General features: G+C 31.3%; 2 protein-coding genes across 4 annotated transcripts; one reads left to right on the top strand and one right to left on the bottom strand.

The window, feature by feature from the left end:
- Positions 1-6,032: 6,032 nt before the first annotated feature.
- LOC133705685 (uncharacterized) lies at positions 6,033-9,075 on the top strand. Of its 3 annotated transcripts, XR_009844327.1 has the most exons (5): positions 6,033-6,179; positions 6,403-6,469; positions 6,977-7,181; positions 7,318-7,842; positions 8,660-9,075. XR_009844327.1 is itself a non-coding variant. In XM_062131038.1 (4 exons), exons 1-4 carry the CDS (start codon positions 6,097-6,099, stop codon positions 7,404-7,406), a joined length of 444 nt encoding a protein of 147 aa, XP_061987022.1. In that variant the 5' UTR covers positions 6,033-6,096; the 3' UTR covers positions 7,407-7,669. The 3 variants fall into 3 exon arrangements, 2 of the variants coding, with proteins under 2 accessions (XP_061987022.1, XP_061987015.1); XM_062131038.1 differs by lacking the exon at positions 8,660-9,075 and having other exon boundaries at positions 7,318-7,669; XM_062131031.1 differs by lacking the exon at positions 8,660-9,075 and having other exon boundaries at positions 6,033-6,194; positions 7,318-7,669.
- Positions 9,076-13,579: 4,504 nt separating this feature from the next.
- LOC133689483 (caffeoylshikimate esterase-like) lies at positions 13,580-14,749 on the bottom strand. Its single transcript, XM_062109342.1, has one exon. The coding sequence runs from the start codon at positions 14,711-14,713 to the stop codon at positions 13,742-13,744; it is 972 nt and encodes a 323-aa protein (XP_061965326.1). The 5' UTR covers positions 14,714-14,749; the 3' UTR covers positions 13,580-13,741.
- Between the last annotated feature and the right edge of the window lie 8,651 nt (positions 14,750-23,400).

Raw genomic sequence — 23,400 nt, 5'->3', positions numbered from 1 at the left:
ATCAATGAATTACTCTAATAATTACAATTAAATTACATTACACAATCATGAGTTTTGAAAAAAAAAAAAGAAATCTTTAATAAAATTAATACATAATCAAGATATCAATTTTCAAGTAGAAAGAAAAATTAATTCTTAACATTGCACGTTAATTAGAAATATAATTCATTTCAATGCTTATTCACACATGCTCATTAAACAGTGTACTAATTTCATTAACTCAGGAATTTGTCCATCAACTTGCCCATTTACCAGGACACTAATTTTATTAATTCATGAATTAGTTCATCGCATCGCATATTTGTTTTCCTCAAGAAATAATATAACTAATCGCTAATTAGTTAACCACAACTCATTAGAATTAAACTAAAAATAAAATTTAATTATCAATAAATTTAAGGATTCGCGTATATACCTAATAACTGAGCTTGTGCTGAAGTTCTTTACTACGACAACAATCTAACAACCTCTCATGCATCGACATCGACATCACATCACATCATTTCTTTTCTTTTATTATTATTATTATTATTATTATTATTATTATTATTATTCAAGCTCAACTTCTATTATCATTATTTTCAATCAAAATTCTCCACAAATCTATTTATTTACATTAAATTTCTCATTTCCTTATTTCCCTTCCATTTGACCAAAAATAAAAACTAAATAGATAACACAGAGATTTTCTATTCAAACCATCCATTTAACATTATTTCATTACTTTTCTATCCATTTCCTTCCGCTACATTAAATTTCATAATTTGTTTGTCCTTTAGTCGAAATTGTTTAATAGATGGAGGGAAGAATTTTATTTTATTTTACTTACTTTCATTCTCTAATTAATCATTTATTTATTGCATCAATTCTAATGCAGCCTTATGCTTATAAATTTATCACTTAACAACATTTATTCACAATTAAATCCCCTAGAATCTCTCATCATTGGCTAACCACTAACTGTATTTAATTATAAAATGTTTTACTTCTATTACAATAATTTAACCAATTTACTCTAGTTTACACATTAATTCCCGTAACAAATTACAATAAATCTTTATTTTCCCTAAATTTATTCAAGAACCTTAACTTTTTAATTTCAAAAATTCAATCAATTAAGGACTTAAACCATTAAAATTAGATCAATAGTGTTTGAAATTGCTTACCACCAAGCAAGTAATTAAACTCTAAACACTCCCAAATCAAGCTTCCAACTCCCTTTTTTTTTTTAAATCTTGGCCAAACTTCCTCTCATTTTCTACTCACCTACATTTGATTTTCTTCCTTCCAATTAATGTTTACTAAGCTTGTTTAATGTTCTCTCGATATCTTCACTCAAGATTTTATGTTTCCCTTACAATTTCTACTTCTCCCACGTGTAAATATGGCAATTTCCTTTTTTCCTTTTCTTCTTGGCTAAGCATGCACATGCACACACACACTCTCTCTCTCCCACACACACACTAACTTTTTACCAAATTTCTTATATATCCTAAAAAGTAAATTTTATGTTCCAGGGATAAAATTCTCAGATCCCGATATCTGTCTATATATAATTTTTACCCGGGTGAATTCAAATTTTATTAAGTTACATACTGATAATTTTATTTCCAGGTAACTCACTCCTAATAAAATATTTATTCACATTTCTGTATTTTTTATTTTCCAAGTGTTTTTCATATTTTTTTAACACCTTTACAAAACATTTTACTTTGAATTTCCAATCCATCATCATTCTCGTAATTTAATTAATATTCTCCCAATTTGTTTTCATAATATTCTATTTTATTATCATCAAAGATTTTACCTGGGGTTTACATCCTCCCTACCTTAAAAAACAAATTTCCTCGAAATTAACTTCTTACCGGTATTCAAGAACAACTTAGGATACATCCTTCTCATTTCAAACTTTCTTTTCCATGTTTCTTCTTCGATTTGTGAACTTCTCCAAAACACCTTAATCATAGGAATCTTTTTATTCCTAAGTTCTTTCTCATTATAATCCAGTACCTTGACTGGTTTTGCTTCCAAAGTTACGTCTTTTGTAATCTCAAAAACATGTATTGATCTATAGTTTTTATTCAGGATGTCTGGAAACCTAACTCCATTGAAATAATAGAATTTCCATCGACAATTTAAGGATTGATGTTATTGTTCTTGCAGCCTCAATGTTTGTAAACCTGAAATTACATTACATAAAATTAGTTTTAGGAAAATTATTAAACATGTCGTTGTGAAAGTAGAAAACTCATTCTTACATTGAAAGGTCGTCTTCCATTGGACCTCATACTTGCAGGTAAATGAATCTCGTTGTGAAGAGACCCCCCCTCGACGTTGCGACATCACACTCAATGACCTCACGTCGTGAGTTGATGTTTGTGCCTCGGGTGCCTGTTCTTTATCGGTACCTAATGACTCGTGGTAGTTAGCATCGCTGCTAAAAGAAGTAGTAATGATTATGTCCACGCGACGTGCAATAGACTTTCCCCATGACATCTACATAAATTAATGGAAAAATTAAATGATTTCCATTTAAAAAAAAAAAACTCAGCAGCACCTCCCCTATACGGGAGGTTATCCAAATTTTTTTAAAAAAATAACTAAAAAAAGACCCGGGTCTACTCGAGTCAAAACCATAACTCGGGTTATAAGATCAAGACCTTATAGGAAGCAAGTTAAAACAAATCAAAAAGCCTAATTCTCAATCAATAAAATATTGAGTGATAAAAATGAAAGAAAAAAAAAGTCAATAAAAAAAGAGAAAAAAAACTAATTTAACTCTCTAGACTTACAACTTTAGTCATGAGGCTCAGATAACCTTATAAAAAGTAAATAAAACAAATCATGAATGAGAATTCCTAACAAATCAAATGTTGAAAGATGAAATTAAAATTAAAAAAAAAAGATAGGTTAACTTGTCAAACCTGCGATCTGGATTATGAGGTTCGGACACCTTTATAAAACAAAATCGAAACAAACTATAAAGTTCAATCATCAACAAATTAAATGTTAAATATTAAAATTAAACAAAATCGTAGATTAAAAAAAAACAAAAATAGAGCACTACCTCTTTTAATATTTTAATAATAATAATAATAATAATAATAATAATAATAATAATCCCTAATTTAATCACAGCAGAACAAATCTTTTCATTACCAAAAAAGTAAACGGAATTAATCTTACAACGGAACACATTACTCATAGCATGGTAGTCTTAATAGAATACAAAGGGGTTTATTTAAATAAAAAAAATATCTTTAATTTATTTTCAATATAACTTTTGGGACAAGCGTCGGTTTGACATTGCATTCTAAACGGGACTACATAAATTTTGAAAATTTTTTATTTAAAATTATTTTTTTATATTTTTAAATCATTTTAATGTATTAATATCAACAACATTTAAAAAAAAACAATATTTGAAAGCATTTTCAAATAATTTAATTAAATAAAAATTTAATTTTGATAAACAAAGTCATTTAACACAATCAGGTAAAAAACTTGTGATGTAATATCAAATATCTTGATTTATATGTCTTTTGGCTTTTCTATTTTTATCCATTTATTATTAATGACTTTTTTTAACACATATCATTTTTAATTTATTAAATTATATATATGCATAAATTTTTTGATTTACACTTAGAAATATAATTATTTTTGTAAAAAACAATATATGACCTGCAATGGAGGCGAGTCAAATAACTAGTAATCCTCGGATCTATGTTGACTTAATTTGAAAGTAGAACAAGATGTGATGATTTTTTTCACTGAGATATATCTCTTTCATATGCATGTATATTTGTTATATGTGTCCAAGATATAATTGTCATATTGATTTGATAACTAATTTGAAAAAAGATTACTAGATTAACCTGTGAGTTATTAAGGTAAATATTTTTATTAAAATGATGTTATTTTATTTATTTTTTTAATTTTTTTTTTGGTGTTGCCACTAAGTAAAACTGTTGGGCTAAATAGTGTTGTATAACTGTCTTAAATTACAAGTGAACATCCTTCTAAACGGTGTTTGAGGAACAAAAATAAACAAGCTTGTCTCTTGAATAGAGATGAGAAAAAAAAATTGTTGGTGGCGGATCTAGATTCAATCTTAATATATGTTTTTAAAAATATATTTAAAAAAATAATATAAAAATATTAATTAGAAGTAAATAAAAAGATTTGAAATTTTTTTAAAAGTTTTTTTAAAACGTAAAAATAAAAATGCTTTAATAAAAAAATTCAACCCAACCTGAAATGAAAAAAATTATCTTTACCCAACATTTGTACAATATAAAAAAAGTTACATTAATTTATTAAAAAAAAACAAATTCAATACAAGAAATGAAAAAAAAATCTAAAGAAAAAAAAAATAAAATTAAAAATATCTTAAAAGAAATTGAGATTGAATTTGGCAACTAGCAATTTTTAGTATAAAAAACAGAAAAAATAATACTTCCAACAACACTTTTTAACTAAAAACACAGCTAAAACATCGCCATGCTATAATATCGTCCACCGTCCGCGCAAAGACTTTATGCTTACTATGTAGTTTATAGTATAATAAATTTATCTTCACAGTACATTATTTTCCTACGCCTTTTAAACTATAACGAGATGGCATGCCCGCGCGCTGCCGCAAGCTTATAAAACAAATATACTTGATAGTGTTATAATTGTGAAGCAACACTAGATAAGTAATAGAAACTAAAGGTATGATGAAGCCAATATTTCATGACGGAAAAAAAAGTTGTGTTGGTGATAAAAAAACTTAGAGACTGAACAAAATGATTTGCGGCAATCCACAATATTTTGTGAGGAAAGATAGAGTGCTTTCGCCATAGATTTAGCTTTTCTTTTAAAAAGCAAAAAAAATTACAAAGTTAAATTCTCTACCAATCTAATATTAAAAAAAAATTCGACAAACATAATTTTGGAAGGAAAAAAACCCATGAGAAAAAACATTGTAGCCATTGACAATGTTTTATGAGGAAAATTATAGTGTTTTCCCCAATAAAATTGACAAAGATAATTTTAGAAAAAATCAGAAAAAAAAACCATTTAGAGAAATACTGTAGCAATCCACAGTGTTTTGTGAGGAAAACAACAATGTTTTCCCTATATGATTTAGTTTTATTGTAATTATAATTTTTAACCAACGCAATATTAAAAAAAAATCGACAAAGATAATTTTGAAAAAAAATCATGTGAGAGAACACTGCAGCAATTCAGTGTTTTAAAGAAAAAAAATTATAAAGTTAAATTCTCAATCAGCTCACTATTAAAAAAATAAAATCAACAGATAGAAAAAAAAATATAAAAAAACAGGAAAAAAAACTATGTTGGAAACACTGTAGCAATTCATAGTGTTTTGTGATGAAAGTTATAGTGCTTCCCCACATGATTTAGCCTTATTTGTAATGATTTATAATTGTAATTCTCAACCAGCTCAATATTAAAAAAATAAAACTGACAAAGATAATTTTGAAAAAATCAAAAGAAAAAAAAACCATATTGACTAGTAATCCACAGTATTTTGTGAGGAAAGCTACAGTGTTTTCTCCACATGATTAAATTTTATTATAAAGTTAAATTCTAACCAGCTCAATATTAAAAAAATAAAATCGATAATGATAATTTTGGAGAAAATCATAAAAAAGACAAACACAAAAAAAAATCATGTGGAGAAAACTGTAACAATCAACAATGTTTTAAAGAAAAAAAATTACAAAACTAAATTCTCAAGCAGCTTAATATTAAAAAAATAAAATCAACAAATACAATTTTAAAAAATAAAAAAATAAAATAGAAAAATTAAGTAGAAAAATATCGTAGTAATCCATTGTATTTTTTTAAAAAAATTACAAATAAAAATTTTTAACCAACTCAATATTAAAAAAAAAATTAAAAAAAAAGATGCAAAAAAATAAAGTAAAAACAAAACGAAAAAGTGAAAAAAAAAAAAGGAAAGCAGTAATATATTACTGTTATAATCCACAATATAAATAAAAACTTATTACTTAATAATAATACCTAGGCTTTCTGGATTATTAATTAGGAATAGTAATCGCTTAGCAAATTCTGCAACGGAGGATGGGCGACGTCCTAGGGAAGATAAAAGGTGATCCGGATATTGAACGAGATCGGGGAATCCAAACTCGGGAAGATCAGCTCGGGTATTGTGAGAAACGGTGCATTTTTTTTTCCTTGAAATATGAGATCGGAGGAAAGATTTTATGTTCAGTGTTAGATTTTTGGCTTTTCTTTGCTGTTCGGGACTTGTTCTTACGCGTAGAATGACTCTGTCCAGATCTGATTCTTTTTTTATAAATAAATCTCATTCTAATTCAATATTTATTTAAGTTTACTTTTCTTTAATCCATCCATCCATCCATCCAGGAATGACCTGCTAAAATACACGAGGAGTGCAGAACAAGGCATAGAATACCACAACAAGAAGCACGAGGTAAACTAATTTTAGATCGCTTACTGCTTTACCAGTTTTGATGATGAAAAAATTTGAAGGATTTTGTTGCTCAAAAACCTCAGACAACACACTCGAAGTCCCTCACTAATAAGGACAGGACGGCACAATGTTTTAACCCAAAAGTTCTCTACGATGTCTATCCATGTCATATTTTCCAGAGATTCATTAATCTTCATCTCGGTGCTTGAATGAACTTGTTAGGATTGTTTGGTGCATGAAATAGATAAACACTCTGTTTTGCCAGTATTGTTATGGTGTTGATCCATCATGCTGTAGAATTCTACAACAAGTCCAAGGTAAATTTCTGGGCTGTGAAAACTCCTCGGGTTATTTCTATGTATTGGGTGGTTAAAACAATCAGCATCATCTAGTACTATTTGCTAGTTATAATGTTTATTTTATTTTATTAATTTTCCGCTGCTAAAAACAAATTAATTCTGTGTACTCCCAACTTATTTTTTTTGTTCCCGTCAATTTCTTTTTCAGGGTGCTAAATTTAAGCTGGTGGAGATCATATCTGCATGTTCTTTCTTTTCTATGGGTGTTTGGGAGCATATCAACTTCACTGCTTCTGAAGATGACAAGTCTCTGAAATTGTTTTTTGCTGAATTGTCACATGGAGAAGCTCATTGGGGAAGGAATCATAATACAGAGGCCGAAAAAATCACTGCATGTTGTTTGTTGGAAGAAGGTGAATTATGCATTTCTTTTGTTCCTTCTTATTCGCACTCTGGTGTGTTTGTCAATTTCTATGCACGAGTTGTATTTTATCATTACATGCATAGTATTTTATATTATTGTTTCTGGTTTGTTTATTATTATTATAGGGTCTACCAAAGATTACTGTGGATTTTGTCCCCATGAAGACAAAGTTTATCACCCTCTTCAGGGATTTACAGCAGGGATTCGCTGGTGATTTTCTTGCTTTTTGTTGAGGAGCTTCCTTCAACCAATATGCCGAAAACTATAATGAAGCGCAACCTTATTCCCACCCAATAGTATCCTACCCTACACCCCTTCAGCTAGCAAACGAATTGTCAGTTTTAATGGTCCATGTGCATGTTTGAATAGCTGTCTTGCGAATTTGTATGTTGTTGTTGCGGTATCTTTACAATGGAAAGAAATGAAAAGAAACTAAGCTTGCGAGTTTGAATGAGCTTGAAATATTTTTCATTTGAAGGATTATGAGTGCACTAAGCTTATTTTAAAGTGTTTGTGTGGCATCGTCTTTCTTCGATTTCTATAAGCAGGCTTGTGGATTCTTGAATGAAGGGAAGGTGTCATTATTCCAGTGTTTCAACCTTGATCCCCAGCACCTTAAGGATAGGTGTGGACCTTGGTAGAGGAAAATGGTGAGTGCACTTAATTTTTAAAATGATTTTGGTTTGTTGAATTGCAATTAGTTGATTTGATTAAAAACCGCTTTGGTATTTTGCTTTTCTAGTTTTACTATTTTGTTTTAAAGTTTAGTAGCTGAAAGGTTTAGAGCCTATATGGTGTCTTGTGTCTCCTACTTTTTACTGTTCTTCTTCAAAGTAAAGCAATTAAAAGTACAAAGTGTTTGATGGGTGATTGTTATAAAAACAAATCAAAATGTATATTAGCTTTCATTTCAAAATGCATGAAAATGGATTTTTTTTAATGAAAAAAAGGGTGCGTATACTATTTAAAAGATAAAAATAACATTAAATAACTTTAAATTATAAAAATACCAATGTTATATATTTTACCTTAATCCATTAAGTTCAAAGCATTATCAAGATAAAAACAAGCATTTTCTTCTCTTTTTTAAAAAAACTTGTATTACTCATCACTTTTGATTTCAAGGATAGAAACCATTTTTTCGAGTTATTTATTTAATTTCTGAATAAAAATCTTAAAGTTATGTTCTTAATAGTAATTTTAGTTCAAGAAACATTGCAATTGATTGCCAAACATACGAGTGATTTTAACTAGGCACTACAATTTCAACCAAGTTTGATGGATACCGACCCTAAGGTGTAGGAAATTTTATGGATAGTAAAATTTCCTACCCCTTAGGGTTTAGGGTTGGTATCCATCAAATGGATGCTATCTGCTCTACCTAATCAATTTGCATGTTATTCAAATAGCTTAGATAGACCAACAGTTATGTTTTCATGTGATAATCTTTTTATTGTTGGGGTTAAGAGTCCAGATTATTTGGGGGATTCAATCGGCTAACTCCCAGGAGAAATTGTTGCTTCCATTGTGTCCCGCTTGAGAATTAGAGAAGCAGGAAGAACTAGCATCCTTTAGGGTAGATGGAAAAATGCGTGGACAATGACCGCTTGCTTACACTTTGATGGTACAAATTCAATGCGAGATGTCTGCCTGAATGAGGAACTGTTGACTACGTGAGTGTGTATGATGGATGAATCAAGTGTCTGCCTCAATTACATGCCCCCTTTTATATGTATGTATGTATGTTTGTTATATGCATCCACTGTGTAGTTGTAGGTCCAATTCAGAAACTGATTTGAAAGGGGTCATTGAATCAACCCGCGGGTCATGGATTCAATTTTTTGCTTGGGGTGTAATGCACTATAATATAACATTCGGCTTCACACCATATGGAACGCATTTGCTTGGGGTGTATTCCGCAACCTGCAAATGGACGGTACAGAGTTTTCCACGTGTTAAAGCTAGGGCATTGTGGAGTAAATATTTTGAAGGAGGCGGTTACGGTTGCTGTTTATTAATTTACCCTAAAGGTGACTCCCAAGCTTTACCTGGGTACATCTCAATCTATCTTCAAATCATGGACCCTCGCGGTACATCATCGTCAAAATGGGATTGTTTTGCTAGCTACCGTTTATCAATTGTTAATCCACTTGATGATTCCAAAACCAAACACCGTGATTCATGGCATCGGTTTTCCAGTAAGAAAAAATCACACGGTTGGTGTGATTTTACCCCGGCTTCTACCGTGTTTGATTCCAAATTAGGCTAGTATGGATCTACACTGCGTAGTCAGACAAAGCCTTGGTCTGCTTATGGATTTACCATGCCATTGAAGTTTTAAGCACTTAACGAGGAGGATTTAGAGATACTTAGATTTCTTTATGGTATTTATTTTTTTATAATAAAAATTAATGCCATTTTTCAACAATTTTGAATTTTAGAAAAAGAAAAACTGATTCAAGTTAAGATTAGAGAGATGGTCTTTTGTATAATTGTGATGATGATTGATAAACCAACCATCCCTTTGTATTTATACCTTTAGGGTTGTATACAATACAATGGTGGAATGTGCTACACATGATAACTATCCTATATATAATGTATTTACATATATGTGGACTCTTTCCATAATACACCCCGTCAAGCTGAAGGTGGAGATTCCACCCGAAGCTTGGATCTAAAATAAGCAAATGAGACTGGAGGGAGAGGCTTGGTAAGAACATCTGCAAGTTGATCCTTTGACGAGATGAATCGTACCTGAATTTCTCTCTTAGCAACACGATCACGGACAAAATGATAATCAACTTCAACGTGTTTGGTACGAGCGTGGAACACCGGATTGGCAGATAAGAAAGTGGCCCCTAAGTTATCACACCATAACGTAGTCATGGACGAAGTGGAAATCCGAAGTTCTGCCAATAAAGAACGAATCCATAAAATTTCAGCAGTACCATCAGCCAAGGCTTTGTATTCTGCTTCTGTAGAGGATCTAGCAACAGTGCGTTGTTTCCCGGATTTCCATGAGATAGGTGTAGAACCAAGGTATACAAGATAACCACCTGTTGATTTTCGATCGTCAATACTACCTACCCAATCAGCATCTGTAAAACCATGAAGAGTCAAAAAAGAGTCTCGAGTAATGTGCAGACCATAGGGTGATGTAGCCTGCAGGTAACGGAGGATGCGTTTAACAGCAGCCCAATGATCATTAGTAGGGGCATGCATAAATTGACATACTTTGTTGACTGCATAGCAGATATCAGGTCGAGTGAAAGTAAGATATTACAGTGCTCCAACAATCTGTCGATACCGTGTCGGATCAGAGTGAGGAGTACCAGGCACAATTCCTAGTTTAGAGGAGGTAGACAAAGGAGTATCAACCGGTTTGCAGGAAGCCATACCTGCTCGTTGGATAATATTGAGTGCATACTTGTGTTGACTTAACAAGATACTCATAGCTGTAGATTTAACTTCAATACCCAAGAAGAAATGAACAGAACTCAAATCTCGAAGCTTGAATTCTGTTTGCAATAAAGTAATCAGTTTATGAAGCAAGGCTGAGTTACTCCCGGTCAGTAAAATATCATCCACATACACAAGTAGAGAAATCATGGCACCATTGAGAGAGAGAATAAACAGAGAAGTGTCAACCTTGGATGCCTGAAATCCAATGGAAATGAGGAACTCACTCAACCTGTTGTACCAAGCTCGAGGTGCTTGTTTCAAGCCATACAAAGATTTATGAAGACGACACACATGAGATGACATAACAGAATCAGCAAACCCCGGTGGTTGTGCCATGTATACCTCCTCTTGAAGAATGTCATTCAAGAAAGCATTATGAACATCCAACTGGTGAATATTCCAACCATATGAGACAGCAATAGTGAGCACAAGACGTACCATTGTAGGCTTAACCACTAGGCTAAACGTCTCCAAATAATCAATCCCCTCTTGCTGAGAAAAGCCACGGGCAACCAACCGTGCTTTATATCGGTCAATCCGACCATCGGCGTGGCGTTTAATCTTGTAAACCCACCTACTACCAATCACATTCATAGATGGATGAGACGACACCAATGACCAAGTATGATTAGAGTGAAGTGCCTGGATTTCCTCCTGCATGGCATTATACCAAACCAAATACCTGTTGGCATCCTTAAAAGACAACGACTCCTGTTAAGGTAACGTTGCAACCCGTGAGGGAGTTGCAACACTGAAGTTAACATCCTTTGGTGGACGTGGTCGAAGCACCATAGGATGGAGGCGGGCTGGTTGGGAGGAGTTGGTATCAACATTGGCCGGTATCTGCTTAAGCTGGAATTTCGACAGATCAACACATAGATTAATTCTATGAGAGGAATCAGAGGAAGAACCTGATGAGGAGCTCAATATATGTGCAGGCCGTGGGGTAGAACCAGCTGTAGAATCTGCTGGAGTCACCGCCAGAACAGGGGAACCAGCAGGAGAAGAACCAGGGGAGCTGGCAGGAGCGATCTGAACCTATACTGCATGCGAGGGTGGCGAATCTGAACCTGTACCTACAACATGATCATGATAATAACATGCAGATAATGGTAAAGGAGCCAAATGAGATGTAGGTGGTGAAGGGGGTAACGGTGGAAGGGCTGAAGATGGTGGCTTTGGATGATATAAAGTAACCGGTATAGTGGCGGCAATAGGATTTGTAGGTGGCACTGCAATCTGTTCAAATTTATCAAGAGGAAAAACATGTTCATGAAACCGGACATGACGAGCAAGATAAATACGTTTGGATGTCAAGTCAAGACATCGATAACCTAAATGAGAGTTACTATATCCTAGAAAAACACAAGCAGATGAACGAAAATCTAACTTATGAGTATTGTATGGACGGAGGAATGGAAAACAAAGACACCCAAACGTACGAAGAAAAGGATAATCAGGAGATGATTTTAAAAGACAAGTTAAGATTAGAGAGATAGTCTTTTGTATAATTGTGATGATGATTGATAAACCAACCATCCCTTTGTATTTATACTTTTAGGGTTGTATACAATACAATGGTGGAATGTGCTACACATGATAACTATCCTATATATAATGTATTTACATATATGTGGACTCTTTTCTTAATAATACAATTTTTATTTATTTATTTACTGGTGGTAAATTTTAGGATTTACATTGGAGCCTTTTTACCCGGGTTATTGTGTCAACTATTTTTATTAAAAAAATAAAAGAGTTTTCAATTTCATAACTTATTTAAATTTGAATTAATTAAGTTAATTAGATCACTAATTAAAAACTTTTTCGGATTATGATTTCATTTTATAATAAGTCAAGGAATATTTTATTTTTCTTTGGCCAAGTAATAGTAAGAAACAACACTTGGAAAAAACATGAACAATCATGGATAAACTAGGTTGGACATTCTTGAGTTTTATACTATAATTTAGCTGACCAATTTTGTTGTTTCCTAACAAAGTAATTGTCTATTCATCAAAGTGAATGAAAAGTAAAAACCAATGACGACAATCCAGAGAAACCCTGTTGGTATTAATGGATATTAATCCATTGTGCAAAATAAGCTGATTGATTTCAACTATATATTGACCTGCATGCATGCACTTGGAATCTATTGACGTGGTTTTGTACAAATTATGAGCTGATGAAAGTATTTGTTTCAGTGATTGGATTGAAGTTCATTAATGCTCTCAATTTGCAGAGCTTCGAAGAAGCAAAATCGGCTAGGCAAGTGATGATGGCCACAGATGAGAGCTGTAACCTTCTGTCAAGTGGCATGTTTTCTTTGATACACATAGCTTAGTCTGATTTTATAAAAACACCATACAGTATGTAGCTTCCTTCACATCTCTTCCTCTGGTTTTATCCTTCTTTGATTCTCTGATGGACATAATATTGTTGCTGCTTTCTTCATTTTGTCAATCTTAACTCGTAGGAAGCATGCTGCAGGATCTAAACAACTGAATTGCTTCTGGTCACATGAGGGTGCTGTCATTATATGCTTCATCTTAGGTTTCATAACTCAATTCTGTATCCTCTAAATTTTATTTTATGAGAAATACTTTTTATTCAAGAATCCAAAAAAATAGAGAATTAAAGCCAGAAATTAAACCAATATCTTAATCTAATTTAATATGATTTAATAATTTGGGCTAAATCGTCATGTTCCCATCAAAAGCTCATAGAATAATAATAGCAAACTTCGAATTTTTTTTCAAAACTTACCGAAATAAATGGTTCAAAGTCTAATTTTATTTGTATCTTCTTTACGGATCCCATACCTAATTTATAAACAATTTAGATGATAAGTCTTCTTTTGAAAAGGATTGTGGTTAAGATTTTTGCAAATAACCAAGTATTTAAATCTCCAAAATCAATATATATTTTAGAATATTTAGTTTTATTTAATTACTAGATGATAAATCTAATTTTTCATCCTAAAATACCTTTTTCAGTACTTGCCGGGACATCCACCCATATGCTACAGCTAGAAACACAAGTAACAAAGACATGATATATAACTAGTAGTAATTGATTGCTTTGTTATGGTTTTGGCTTTGGCTGTGCAGCATGGTCTCTTAACCAGGTCAAGATAGTCCCGAACACAAGCTCCACATTTTCCTTAGGCTCACCAACCAACATATGCCACATACCAGGAAAGATCTTCAATGTTTTGTCCTTGCTTGAAGCCGATTCATACACAAAACTAGCCGACCTAAAGTCGCACGCAAAATCATCCTCCCCATGCACCATTAGAAATGGAACCCCGAGGTCATAGCAATGCCTCCTTATGTACTCACAAACCCTCAAAAACTCTAGTGCAGTCGCTGCCGGAGGCTTCCCTGACTTCGGGCGATTCGGGTTGTTGGCTACCAACCTTCTCTTCCATTCTTCTTTGTATGATCTGCTAGAGACTGGCTTTGAGGCCACAACTTTCCATGTGGGCGCAAATAGTGCTGCCAAAGGAAGTAGCTTCTCTAATGGCCACATAGGTTTAAATTTTGCTGAAATACCACACATAGCACCACTTAAAATCAAGCCATCCCATGTATAGCCTTGCTTCAAACATATAAGGATTGAAATTGCTCCTCCTAGTGATTCACCATATAGAAAGGCTGGCAAGTTAGGGCTGTTAGCCTTGACCGAGTCAAAAAACATTATGCAATCACTAACAACATATTGGATATTTGGGATGTGACCACGTAGTCCATCTGAATAGCCATGGCCTTGGAGATCAAGTGCACAAACCAAGAATCCAGCTTTGGCTATGGCTATAGCAGTTAGTTCATTGAGCCAACTGCTTTCTGAGGAGTAGCCATGGACCATGGCTACAATCCCTTTTAGCTGAGAAGTGGGATCATCAGGGCGCCAAAATTGAGTGAAGATTTTCATCTTCTTCTTGTTGAGCATGAAGCTGTCTTGGTGAAGAATATGGTGCTTCTTGTAGAATTCTTCTCTTGTGAGGTCTCCATAGGGACTTTTTTCATTAGCTTGGTGAATTGGGTGTGACAACATTTTCTTGTCTTGGAAGCTTATTAAAGATTGGCAGGAAAATAAATTATTGGCTGAAGATGGAAATGTCGAGGATGGAAATGCACTTTTTATAGACATCTTCGAGGATCATTGAATGCACAAATTTATTTTAAAAAAGACAGCTAGCTAGCAAGCTAGATACGTGACAATAGGAATGGGATCCTTGCTGGGGCATTAGTATTTATTACACGAGAAATTTCCTTATTTTTATATTGAGCCGTCTAATCACCACACCTAACAATTTATACATGCGTTCCTTAGATCATGACATAGCCCAGCAAACATAATTACAATAAATTATTATATAATATATTTCTTAAGAGTACTCAAATCCGATTAGAAAGAGGTATTGTTCTGTATCTTGGTAGTTTTTCTTATTTTAATTAAATATATATATAAATTATAGTTTTTTTTAATGGTTAAGGCAGAGTTTTTAATTACTAAATCTTATGTAAACCCATATACTTTTTTTATTACCTAAATGGGATTGAATCTGTCACCAGACAAAACATAACCTCAAGCACAAAAATATGATTCGAATTTGAACTATCACATGTTTAGGGTTTTTTTTTTTCTACTTCTTTTCATGCGAGGACCATATCATAGATTCATAGGGATTCATAAAAATATTTTTTTCAATTTTTATACTGTATTTTTGAAACTATATATTAAAAGAAAAAAAAATCAAAGATAAGTGCGTGTGGTATTCATTTAAGATAAAGAAAAATGAATTAATTCAATCAGCACAAACAATATATAAAAAACAACTTGAAATTACTTTCAATTAACCTACGTTTTAAATGCAAAATATATTAGGTTAGGAAACCAAACAATTTTTTTTTCTATAATTTACTTAAAAAATAAAAACAACTACAAAAACAAATACTCTCTTAATCCACCACAGCTAAATATTACCGAGCCACAGCATCCATGACCACGAGGACCCCTCCATAGCTAGCTATTTTCCCCTGTCTGCTACCGACCAACTAACTTATTAGTGAACTATTAATTACCAAAAATATAATAGCATTTTTTAGGAAATATGTGATTTATGTCCTCCTAACTCCTAAGAATTTGCCACGAAGCCTTAGTTATTTTACGCAACTTTTCCTTTAGTTTGTCTTCACATTCATTCCCATGTGCACACGTGTCGCCTGCAGCTACTCGGCCTAGAATTCAGGGACCGCTATCAGAGTCCAGAAATTATAGGGTGTGATTTTTAGGTTAAAATTTTATTTTTCAAATTATTTTTTATAATAAAAAAATCTATTATAAGAATCTATTTAAAGAATCTATTAATCTCAGATCATTCTAAGATTACCGAGACAACTTAGATCAACCAAACCAAAAAAATAAAAAATAAAATTTGATTTCCTTGTTCAAACATGTTTAGAGAAAAAACTCAATATAATCAAATCTTCATTCATGATCATATGAAAACTTTTGACACTAATTTTTTTTTCAATCTTTTTGGTTGTCTTTTCCTTTTTTTTATAGTTTTTTTTTTACTTTCTCTCTTCTTTCTATAACTCAGAAACTGAAAAATAAATAAAATAAATTTTTAAATCAAAATAAAAATAGTAGCAAATTTAGGATTAGTTGTATATTTTTTTTATGTTTTACAATTCAATCCTATTTTTAATTTGATCATTTTACCCTATTTACAATACTAATTCCATCTAATTAGGTCATTCAAATATATAATTAAAAGGAAAAGAGTTTGAAATTTTTTTAAAAAAAATCAAGTACAATGAAGCTCCATAAGCTTTCCCAAATATCTTAGATGTAATAGGATAAAAAAGTTAACTTTAACAAAACTGCATTGTTTTTGGTTGCATAAATTGCTGGCGTGACAATATTGAAGGCATTGAAAGCTTGTGGTTGCATATTAGGTGGAGCAATTAATGAGTAATAAAAACATGTGAATGTACTTTTTCATCAATGTCTGGTGGTTACGTCATATCTAAGAGTTTTTAGGTATTATTAGAAATGTGGCCCGCGTTTTACTAATTTTTTTATATAAAAAAAGTTAAAATTTAAGAGTGTTAACTCTTTTTATAAAATTATACCTAAAAGTATTGGGTCTGTTTGCTACTAGTAATCCAAAAGTTATATTTATAATATTAATAATAATATTAAACTTGCATGACCCAAGTGTAAGTGAATTTGGTTGCAACATCAAACCCGGAGCCTTAGATATGAGTCTGCTTGCAAGGTCTTGTTATAAAAATGTAATAATTAAAAAGGAAAAAAAATTTAATATTACAGAATAAAATTAAAAAAAATATTAATTGAAAAGAAAAAAACAATAAAGCAAAGCATTATTTCAATGAATAGTGCTTTGCAAGGAGGGGTATAGTAAAATCCCCTTATGAGATCATAATAATCTAATGAACAATAAACAAAACAAATTATAAAGTTTAATTCTTAATCAAATCGATATTAAAAGATGAAATTGAAAGAAAAAAATTACTTAAGAAAAAGAAAAAATAATTTGAATCAACTGGTTTAACCCGTCAAACCTAGGATTCGTGTCATGAAATTAAAAGAAAAAAGATTGATGTCTTCTAGTTATAGTTAATTACAATATTTAAAGAAGAAATTGGAAGAAAAAAACTAATAAAAAAACTGAATCAACTAGTTTAGCCCACCAAATCAGGTTAACCCGTCAAACCTGGGATTCGTATCATGAGAGTGTGATAACTAAATAGAAAAAAAATTAACATTAATAAACTAAAGTGAAAAAAAAAGATTAATTAAAAAGAAAAAAAACCTACAGGAAGAAAAAAACTAATGAAGAAACAAAAAAAAATCTGAATTAACTAGGTTAATCCATCAAACCAGGTTAATCCGTTAAACCTGGGATCCGTGTCATGAAAGTTTGATAACTAAATAGAAAAAAACTTAATATTAACAAACTCATTTTCAAAAAAAAATAATTAAAAAAAACAAAAATACTAAAAAAAAATATTAATTTAAAAAAAACAAAAAAGAAAAGCCTACATGAAGAAAAAAACTAATGAAGAAAAAGAAAAAAAATTGAATTAACTAGGTTAACCCGTCAAATCTGGGATTCGTGTCATGAAAGTTTGATAACTAAATAGGAAAAAAAATCATGTGTTAACCCAGAATTAGCTGGGTTAACACGCCAAAACCCGGAACTCGTGTCATGAAAGTTTGATGACTAAATAGAAAAAAAAATTAACATTAACAAAAAAAATTAAACAAAAAAACCTATTCATTAAAAAAAACAAAGAAAAAAAACAGCTTAAAAAAAGCAAAAGGCAAAAAAAGAAAAAAAATATTTAAAAAAAACAAAAAGCAAAAAAAAAAAGACAGCTCATCGTTTAACTGTGGACTACACTCGAAAAAATAATTAATTAAAAAGAAAACTAGAAAAAAATCCGGGTTAACCCTTCAAACCCGGAACCCGTGTCATGAAAGTTTGATAACAAAAAAAAATTAACATTAACAAAAAAAAATTAAACAAAAAAATATTCATTAAAAAACACAAAGGAAAAAACAGCTTAAAAAAAGAAGAAAAAACAGCTAAAAAAAAACTAGAAAACCAGAAAAAAAAAACCAGAAAAAAAAAATTTGAGTTAACCTGTCAAACCCGGAACTCATGTCATAAAAGTTTGATAACTAAATAAAAAAATTTAATATTAACAAAAAAAAATAAAGAAAAAAACTGTTTTTAAAAAAATAAAACAGCTTAAAAAAAAGCAAAAAAAAAAACAGTTGCGCAGCGTTTTACTGTGAACTGCATTGTACAGTCCACAATGCAGTCCACAGTAAAACACTGATTCATTTTAGTATGTGTTACAATAATTAAATCAGATATTTGGATTTTACAATCATTCTATATCCAAGAATATTGTATTTCCCGGCAGCTATGTTAGATTAAAAAGTCTTAAATTGAGTGGCTTTACTAGACCCGACAGCAGTTAAATCATTTAGAATTATTTATAAAAAAATAAATTTGATATTTACCAAATTAATCTTTGTTTTTATCGAATAATAATTCATTTATTTAATTTTTAAAACACATAGTTAAGTAATAAGCTAAAGGGGTAAGGAATTCACTATTCACCTACACTCAATCCACTATGGATTACAACAGTAATCCACAGTGCATTCCAATTTTTTTTCTTTTTTTTTTTTGCACTTTTTTTTTCATTTTTTTGTCTCTTTTTTGTTTTTTTACTTTTTTATTGCACTTTTTCCCCTCTTTTTTCTTTTTTTTTCAAAATTATCTTTATCAATTTTATTTTTTTAATATTGAACTGATAAAAAATTTCGCTTTGTAATTTTTTTCCTTTAAAATACTGTAAATTTTTTTTGGTGTTTACCCACATGGTAAAAAAATTATATTTTTTTTGTTTTTTTATGTTTTTTTTTCTAAAATTGTCTTTGTCAATTTTATTTTTTTAATATTAAGCTGATTAAGAATTACAATTACAAGTAAATACAAGTAAAGCTAAATCATGTGGGGAAAACACTGTAAATTTCCTCACAAAACACCATGAATTGATACAGTTTCTCCTCACATGGTTTTTTTCCAATTTCTTTTGTGTTTTTTTTGTAATATTTTTTTTTCAAAATTATCTTTGTCAATGTTATTTTTTTAATATTGAGCTGGTTAGAATTTAACTTTATAATAAAGCTTAATTATGTGGGGAAAGCACTGTAGCTTTCCTCACAAAAAACTGTGGATTGCTACAATTTCTCTCCACATAGTTTTTTTTATATGATTTTTTCAAAACTATCTTTGTCAATTTTATTTTTTTAATATTAAGTTGGTTGAGAATTACAATTATAAGTCATTACAAATAACGTTAAATCATATGGGGAAGCATTGTAGCTTTCATCACAAAACACTGTGAATTGCTACAGTGTTTCCAATATTTTTTTGTCCTTGTTTTTTTTTGTGTTTTTGTTATTTTATTTTTTCAAAAATTGTTTGTGTCGATTTTATTTTTTTAATATTAAGCTGATTGAGAATTTAGCTTTGTGATTTTTTTCTTTAAAACACTGTGAATTGTTGTAATGTTTTCCCACATGATTTTTTTTATGATTTTTTTCAAAATTATCTTTGTCAATTTTTTTTTAATATTGAGTTGGTTAAAAAATATAATTACAATAAAACTAAATCATATAGGGAAAGCATTGTTGTTTTCCTCACAAAACACTGTAGATTGCTACAATATTTATCTAAATGGTTTTTTTTATGATTCTTTCTAAAATTGTCTTTGCCGATTGTATTGGAAAAAACATTGTAGTTTCCCTCACAAAACATTCTCAATTGCTATAACTTTTTTCCTCATGAGTTTTTTTCCTTTCAAAATTATCTTTGTTGATTTTTTTAATATTAAGTTGGTGGTGAATTTTGCTCACAAAACACTCATTTTGTTCAGTCTCTAAGTTTTTGATCGCTAACACAACTTTTTTTTTTCATCATGAAATATTGGGTTCGTCATACCTTTAGTTTCTATTACTTATCTAGCGTTGGTTCACAATTATAATACTATCATACATTTGTTTTATAAGCCCGCAACAGCGCGCGGGCATGCCATCTCATATAATTTATAATTGCTCTTAATTAAAAATTAGGGATAGAATTGAATTATATGCACATGATTATAAATTAATAATGAATAAATAAATTAGTTTCTGATTTTTGGAAAGCCTTTGATAACCAAGAAAGCCTTTGATACTATCAATTATTGTTTAAAATAGTAAAAATAATGTAAGACATAATGTAAGACAGTAGCAAAATATTAACCTATAAAAAAATTAATAAAGAGTCCAATTTATTCTAATGAGTTTTGAAGTAGAATAATTATTTTTAAACTTTAATGCTTATATTTTTTGATGATTTTTTAAAGTTTTTTAGAGTTTTGATAATCGAAATAAAGTGTAACAACAGTACTATATAGTTTAATTGTTAAGTAACTTATTAATATTATTTAGAGTTTTACATGGTGTATAAATTAAAAATAAGAGTAATCTGTATTTTATACTGCATTCTATAAAATAGTTATTTTTTATGAATTAAGAATTTTCTTTTCAAAAGTTTTACTAATATTGGTATTTTTAGGTTGAATTTACTTCCTTACACACACACATACACACACTAAAACCCGTGCACCTGGGTCTGACACCACACATGGTTGTCAGACCCAAGCAGAAAACAAACAAAGAGAGAACAATAGTGCACTTTGATTGTCAGGAGAGAGAAAAGAAAAAAAAACTCAAACAATCGATCACCAGCAGCAATCCAACCATGATATATCTACACGCGCTGCTCCATATGGAAGATGACAAAGAGAGAACAATAGTGCACTTTGATTGTCAAGAGAGAGAAAAGAAAGAAAAAACTCAAACAATCGATCACCAGCGGTAATCCAACCATGACATATCTACACGTGCCGCTCTATATGGAAGACGACACGGCTGCACATCTAGTAATATGATTGATGGGCTCATTTGGCTATCGAGAAATGTCTCACGTGCCACCTTAATGGCGTGGGCACCTCCCACTCGCTGGGGTGTGTGGAATATATGCCAACAACTTTTTGATTAAAAAATACAAGTGAAAATACTAAGACATCCCCATAGTCTTTTTAATTACACAAAATACTCATGTAAAAATATCAAAATACTCCCACAGGCAAAAAAAAATTTATTTTCTAAAGCTAAAATCGTTATTTATTTGTACTTAAAAATTAAAAAAACGTGATACCCTAATTTACGTACACAATCATTAAAAGTCACTATTGTAACCCAATTTTGGATTCACCAAGATTTTTTTGAATGTTATTTTATTTCTATTATTATTTATAAAAATCCAAAAAATTAAAAAAAAGTTTAAAATTCAAAAATATATTTTTCTCAAGTCAACCATCATTTTCAATCAAAACCGAGTCCACCGGGTCAATACGGGTCAAACCATGTCGACCAAGGTAAAAATGAGTTTCCAGGCTGTTTGGGTCAAAACCATCATTTTTGGTCAAAACCCATTCCACGAGGTCAATACGGGTCAAACCATGTCGACCAGGATAAAAAATGAGTTTTCAGGCTGTTTTGGGTCAAAACTGATTCCACTGGGTCAATACGGATCAAACCATGTCGACCAGGGTAAAAAATGAGTTTTCAGGCTGTTTCGAGTCAAAACTGATTCCACTAGGTCAATACGGATCAAACCATGTCGACCAGGGTAAAAAATGAGTTTTCAGGCTGTTTCGGGTCAAAATCGTCATTTTCGATCAAAACCGATTCCACCGGGTCAATACGGGTCCAACCCTGTCGACCAGGATAAAAAATAAGTTTCAGGCCATTTGGGTCAAAACTGTTATTTTTGGTCAAAACCCGGTCCACTAGGTTGATACCCATCAAAAGTTTTTTTTTTTAGTGTTTCAACATAATTTTCGGTCATTAAATTGATTTTTAGCTGTTGATTTGAGTTTTTAATTTTACCTATATAAATATTTATTATTATATATAATAAAATAAAATTAATAATACAAAATTTGTCATACTAGGCGGGCAGTTGCACCGATGGTAGGCAGAGTAGTTACGACGATGAAATTTTTCTTTAAAGCAGATCCATGACAACTGCATTATATTTATGTCCCCTTGGCTATAAATAGCCAGTTACATATCATTGGCTAGGAGGGGCCAGTTACAATTCGCTAGAGAAGAAAAAAAAGAAAAGAAAAGAGAGAAAAAGAGAGAGGAGAGATTTGGATTACTATTTAAGTTTTTTTTTAGTTTTTCTTTGCGCAAGTAAGATATTGATTTTAAAAAAAAATAATTTGAAAATATCAAAAATATCCTAATCGTTAGATCTAATAGTATTTAGTTCTGGACCTTTGATTTAATAGGATACAATAGGGTTTACCACACTAAATTAAAACCCAAATTCATCTCAGCCCTTAAAATAATCTGCCCTTCGATCCTGTTGTGCCACGTCACCCGGTATACCAAGCTCTCGGTACACCGCGCCACACCAAACTCAGCTCATCCAGACCATCCGATCAACTTGTAGATCAAGTCAATCACAGCCGAAGGATCAGTTCATTCGCGATCCAACGGTTTACAGCCTTCCGCTGCACCGATGTACCATACTCGCGTTCACACCAGAAAATGGCCGCGATTTCGTCAGCCACCCGAAGCTTCAAACCGATGATTCTCCCTCTTCAACCATCAACGGCCGTCGAAACCACCTTCATCAGAATCCTCTCCCTCAGATCTACCAGAAGCAACCATTTTTGGCCGGAAATATCACCAAAAAATTTCACCGTGTCCAATAGTAACCGCGCGTGAGCCACAAGCGCCACCAGGGGCATTTTCATAATTTTTCGAGAATTCAAGGGTATTTCAGTCTTTTACCTATACATTGGCACTCAGGTAATTTCTTAGGGTCCCTGCTGGTATTTTTGATATTTGTGTATATATAAATACATGTAAATTTTCTTGCATGTGAAGAAAAAAACAAAAAAACAAATATAAAAGGAATACGACGTTGGTCTAACACCCATCTTATCATGTCATCGTTCGTGGGTCCAAAGCCCAATTTTCAAGTATGGTTATACCTATTTCTCAACGATATCAAAATAATTTTTGTTTTATAAATGAATATTGTTTGTCAACACGTCTCTTTTATT

The sequence above is a fragment of the Populus nigra genome, chromosome 1 (assembly GCF_951802175.1).
Source record: "Populus nigra chromosome 1, ddPopNigr1.1, whole genome shotgun sequence".
NCBI classification, from domain to species: Eukaryota; Viridiplantae; Streptophyta; class Magnoliopsida; order Malpighiales; family Salicaceae; genus Populus; species Populus nigra.
Note: the sequence above shows the minus strand (reverse complement) of the source record. Positions and strands in the feature narration are given on the sequence as shown.

Excerpts from the sequence above, each read along its gene's own strand:
- LOC133705685 (XM_062131031.1), top strand. The coding sequence starts at position 6,097 with ATGGGCGACGTCCTAGGGAAGATAAAAGGTGATCCGGATATTGAACGA. Across the intron at positions 6,470-6,976 it reads ACCACAACAAGAAGCACGAG|GGTGCTAAATTTAAGCTGGT; the intron begins GTAAACTAATTT and ends TTTCTTTTTCAG. Across the intron at positions 7,182-7,317 it reads ATGTTGTTTGTTGGAAGAAG|GGTCTACCAAAGATTACTGT; the intron begins GTGAATTATGCA and ends TTATTATTATAG.
- LOC133689483 (XM_062109342.1), bottom strand. The coding sequence starts at position 14,713 with ATGTTGTCACACCCAATTCACCAAGCTAATGAAAAAAGTCCCTATGGA.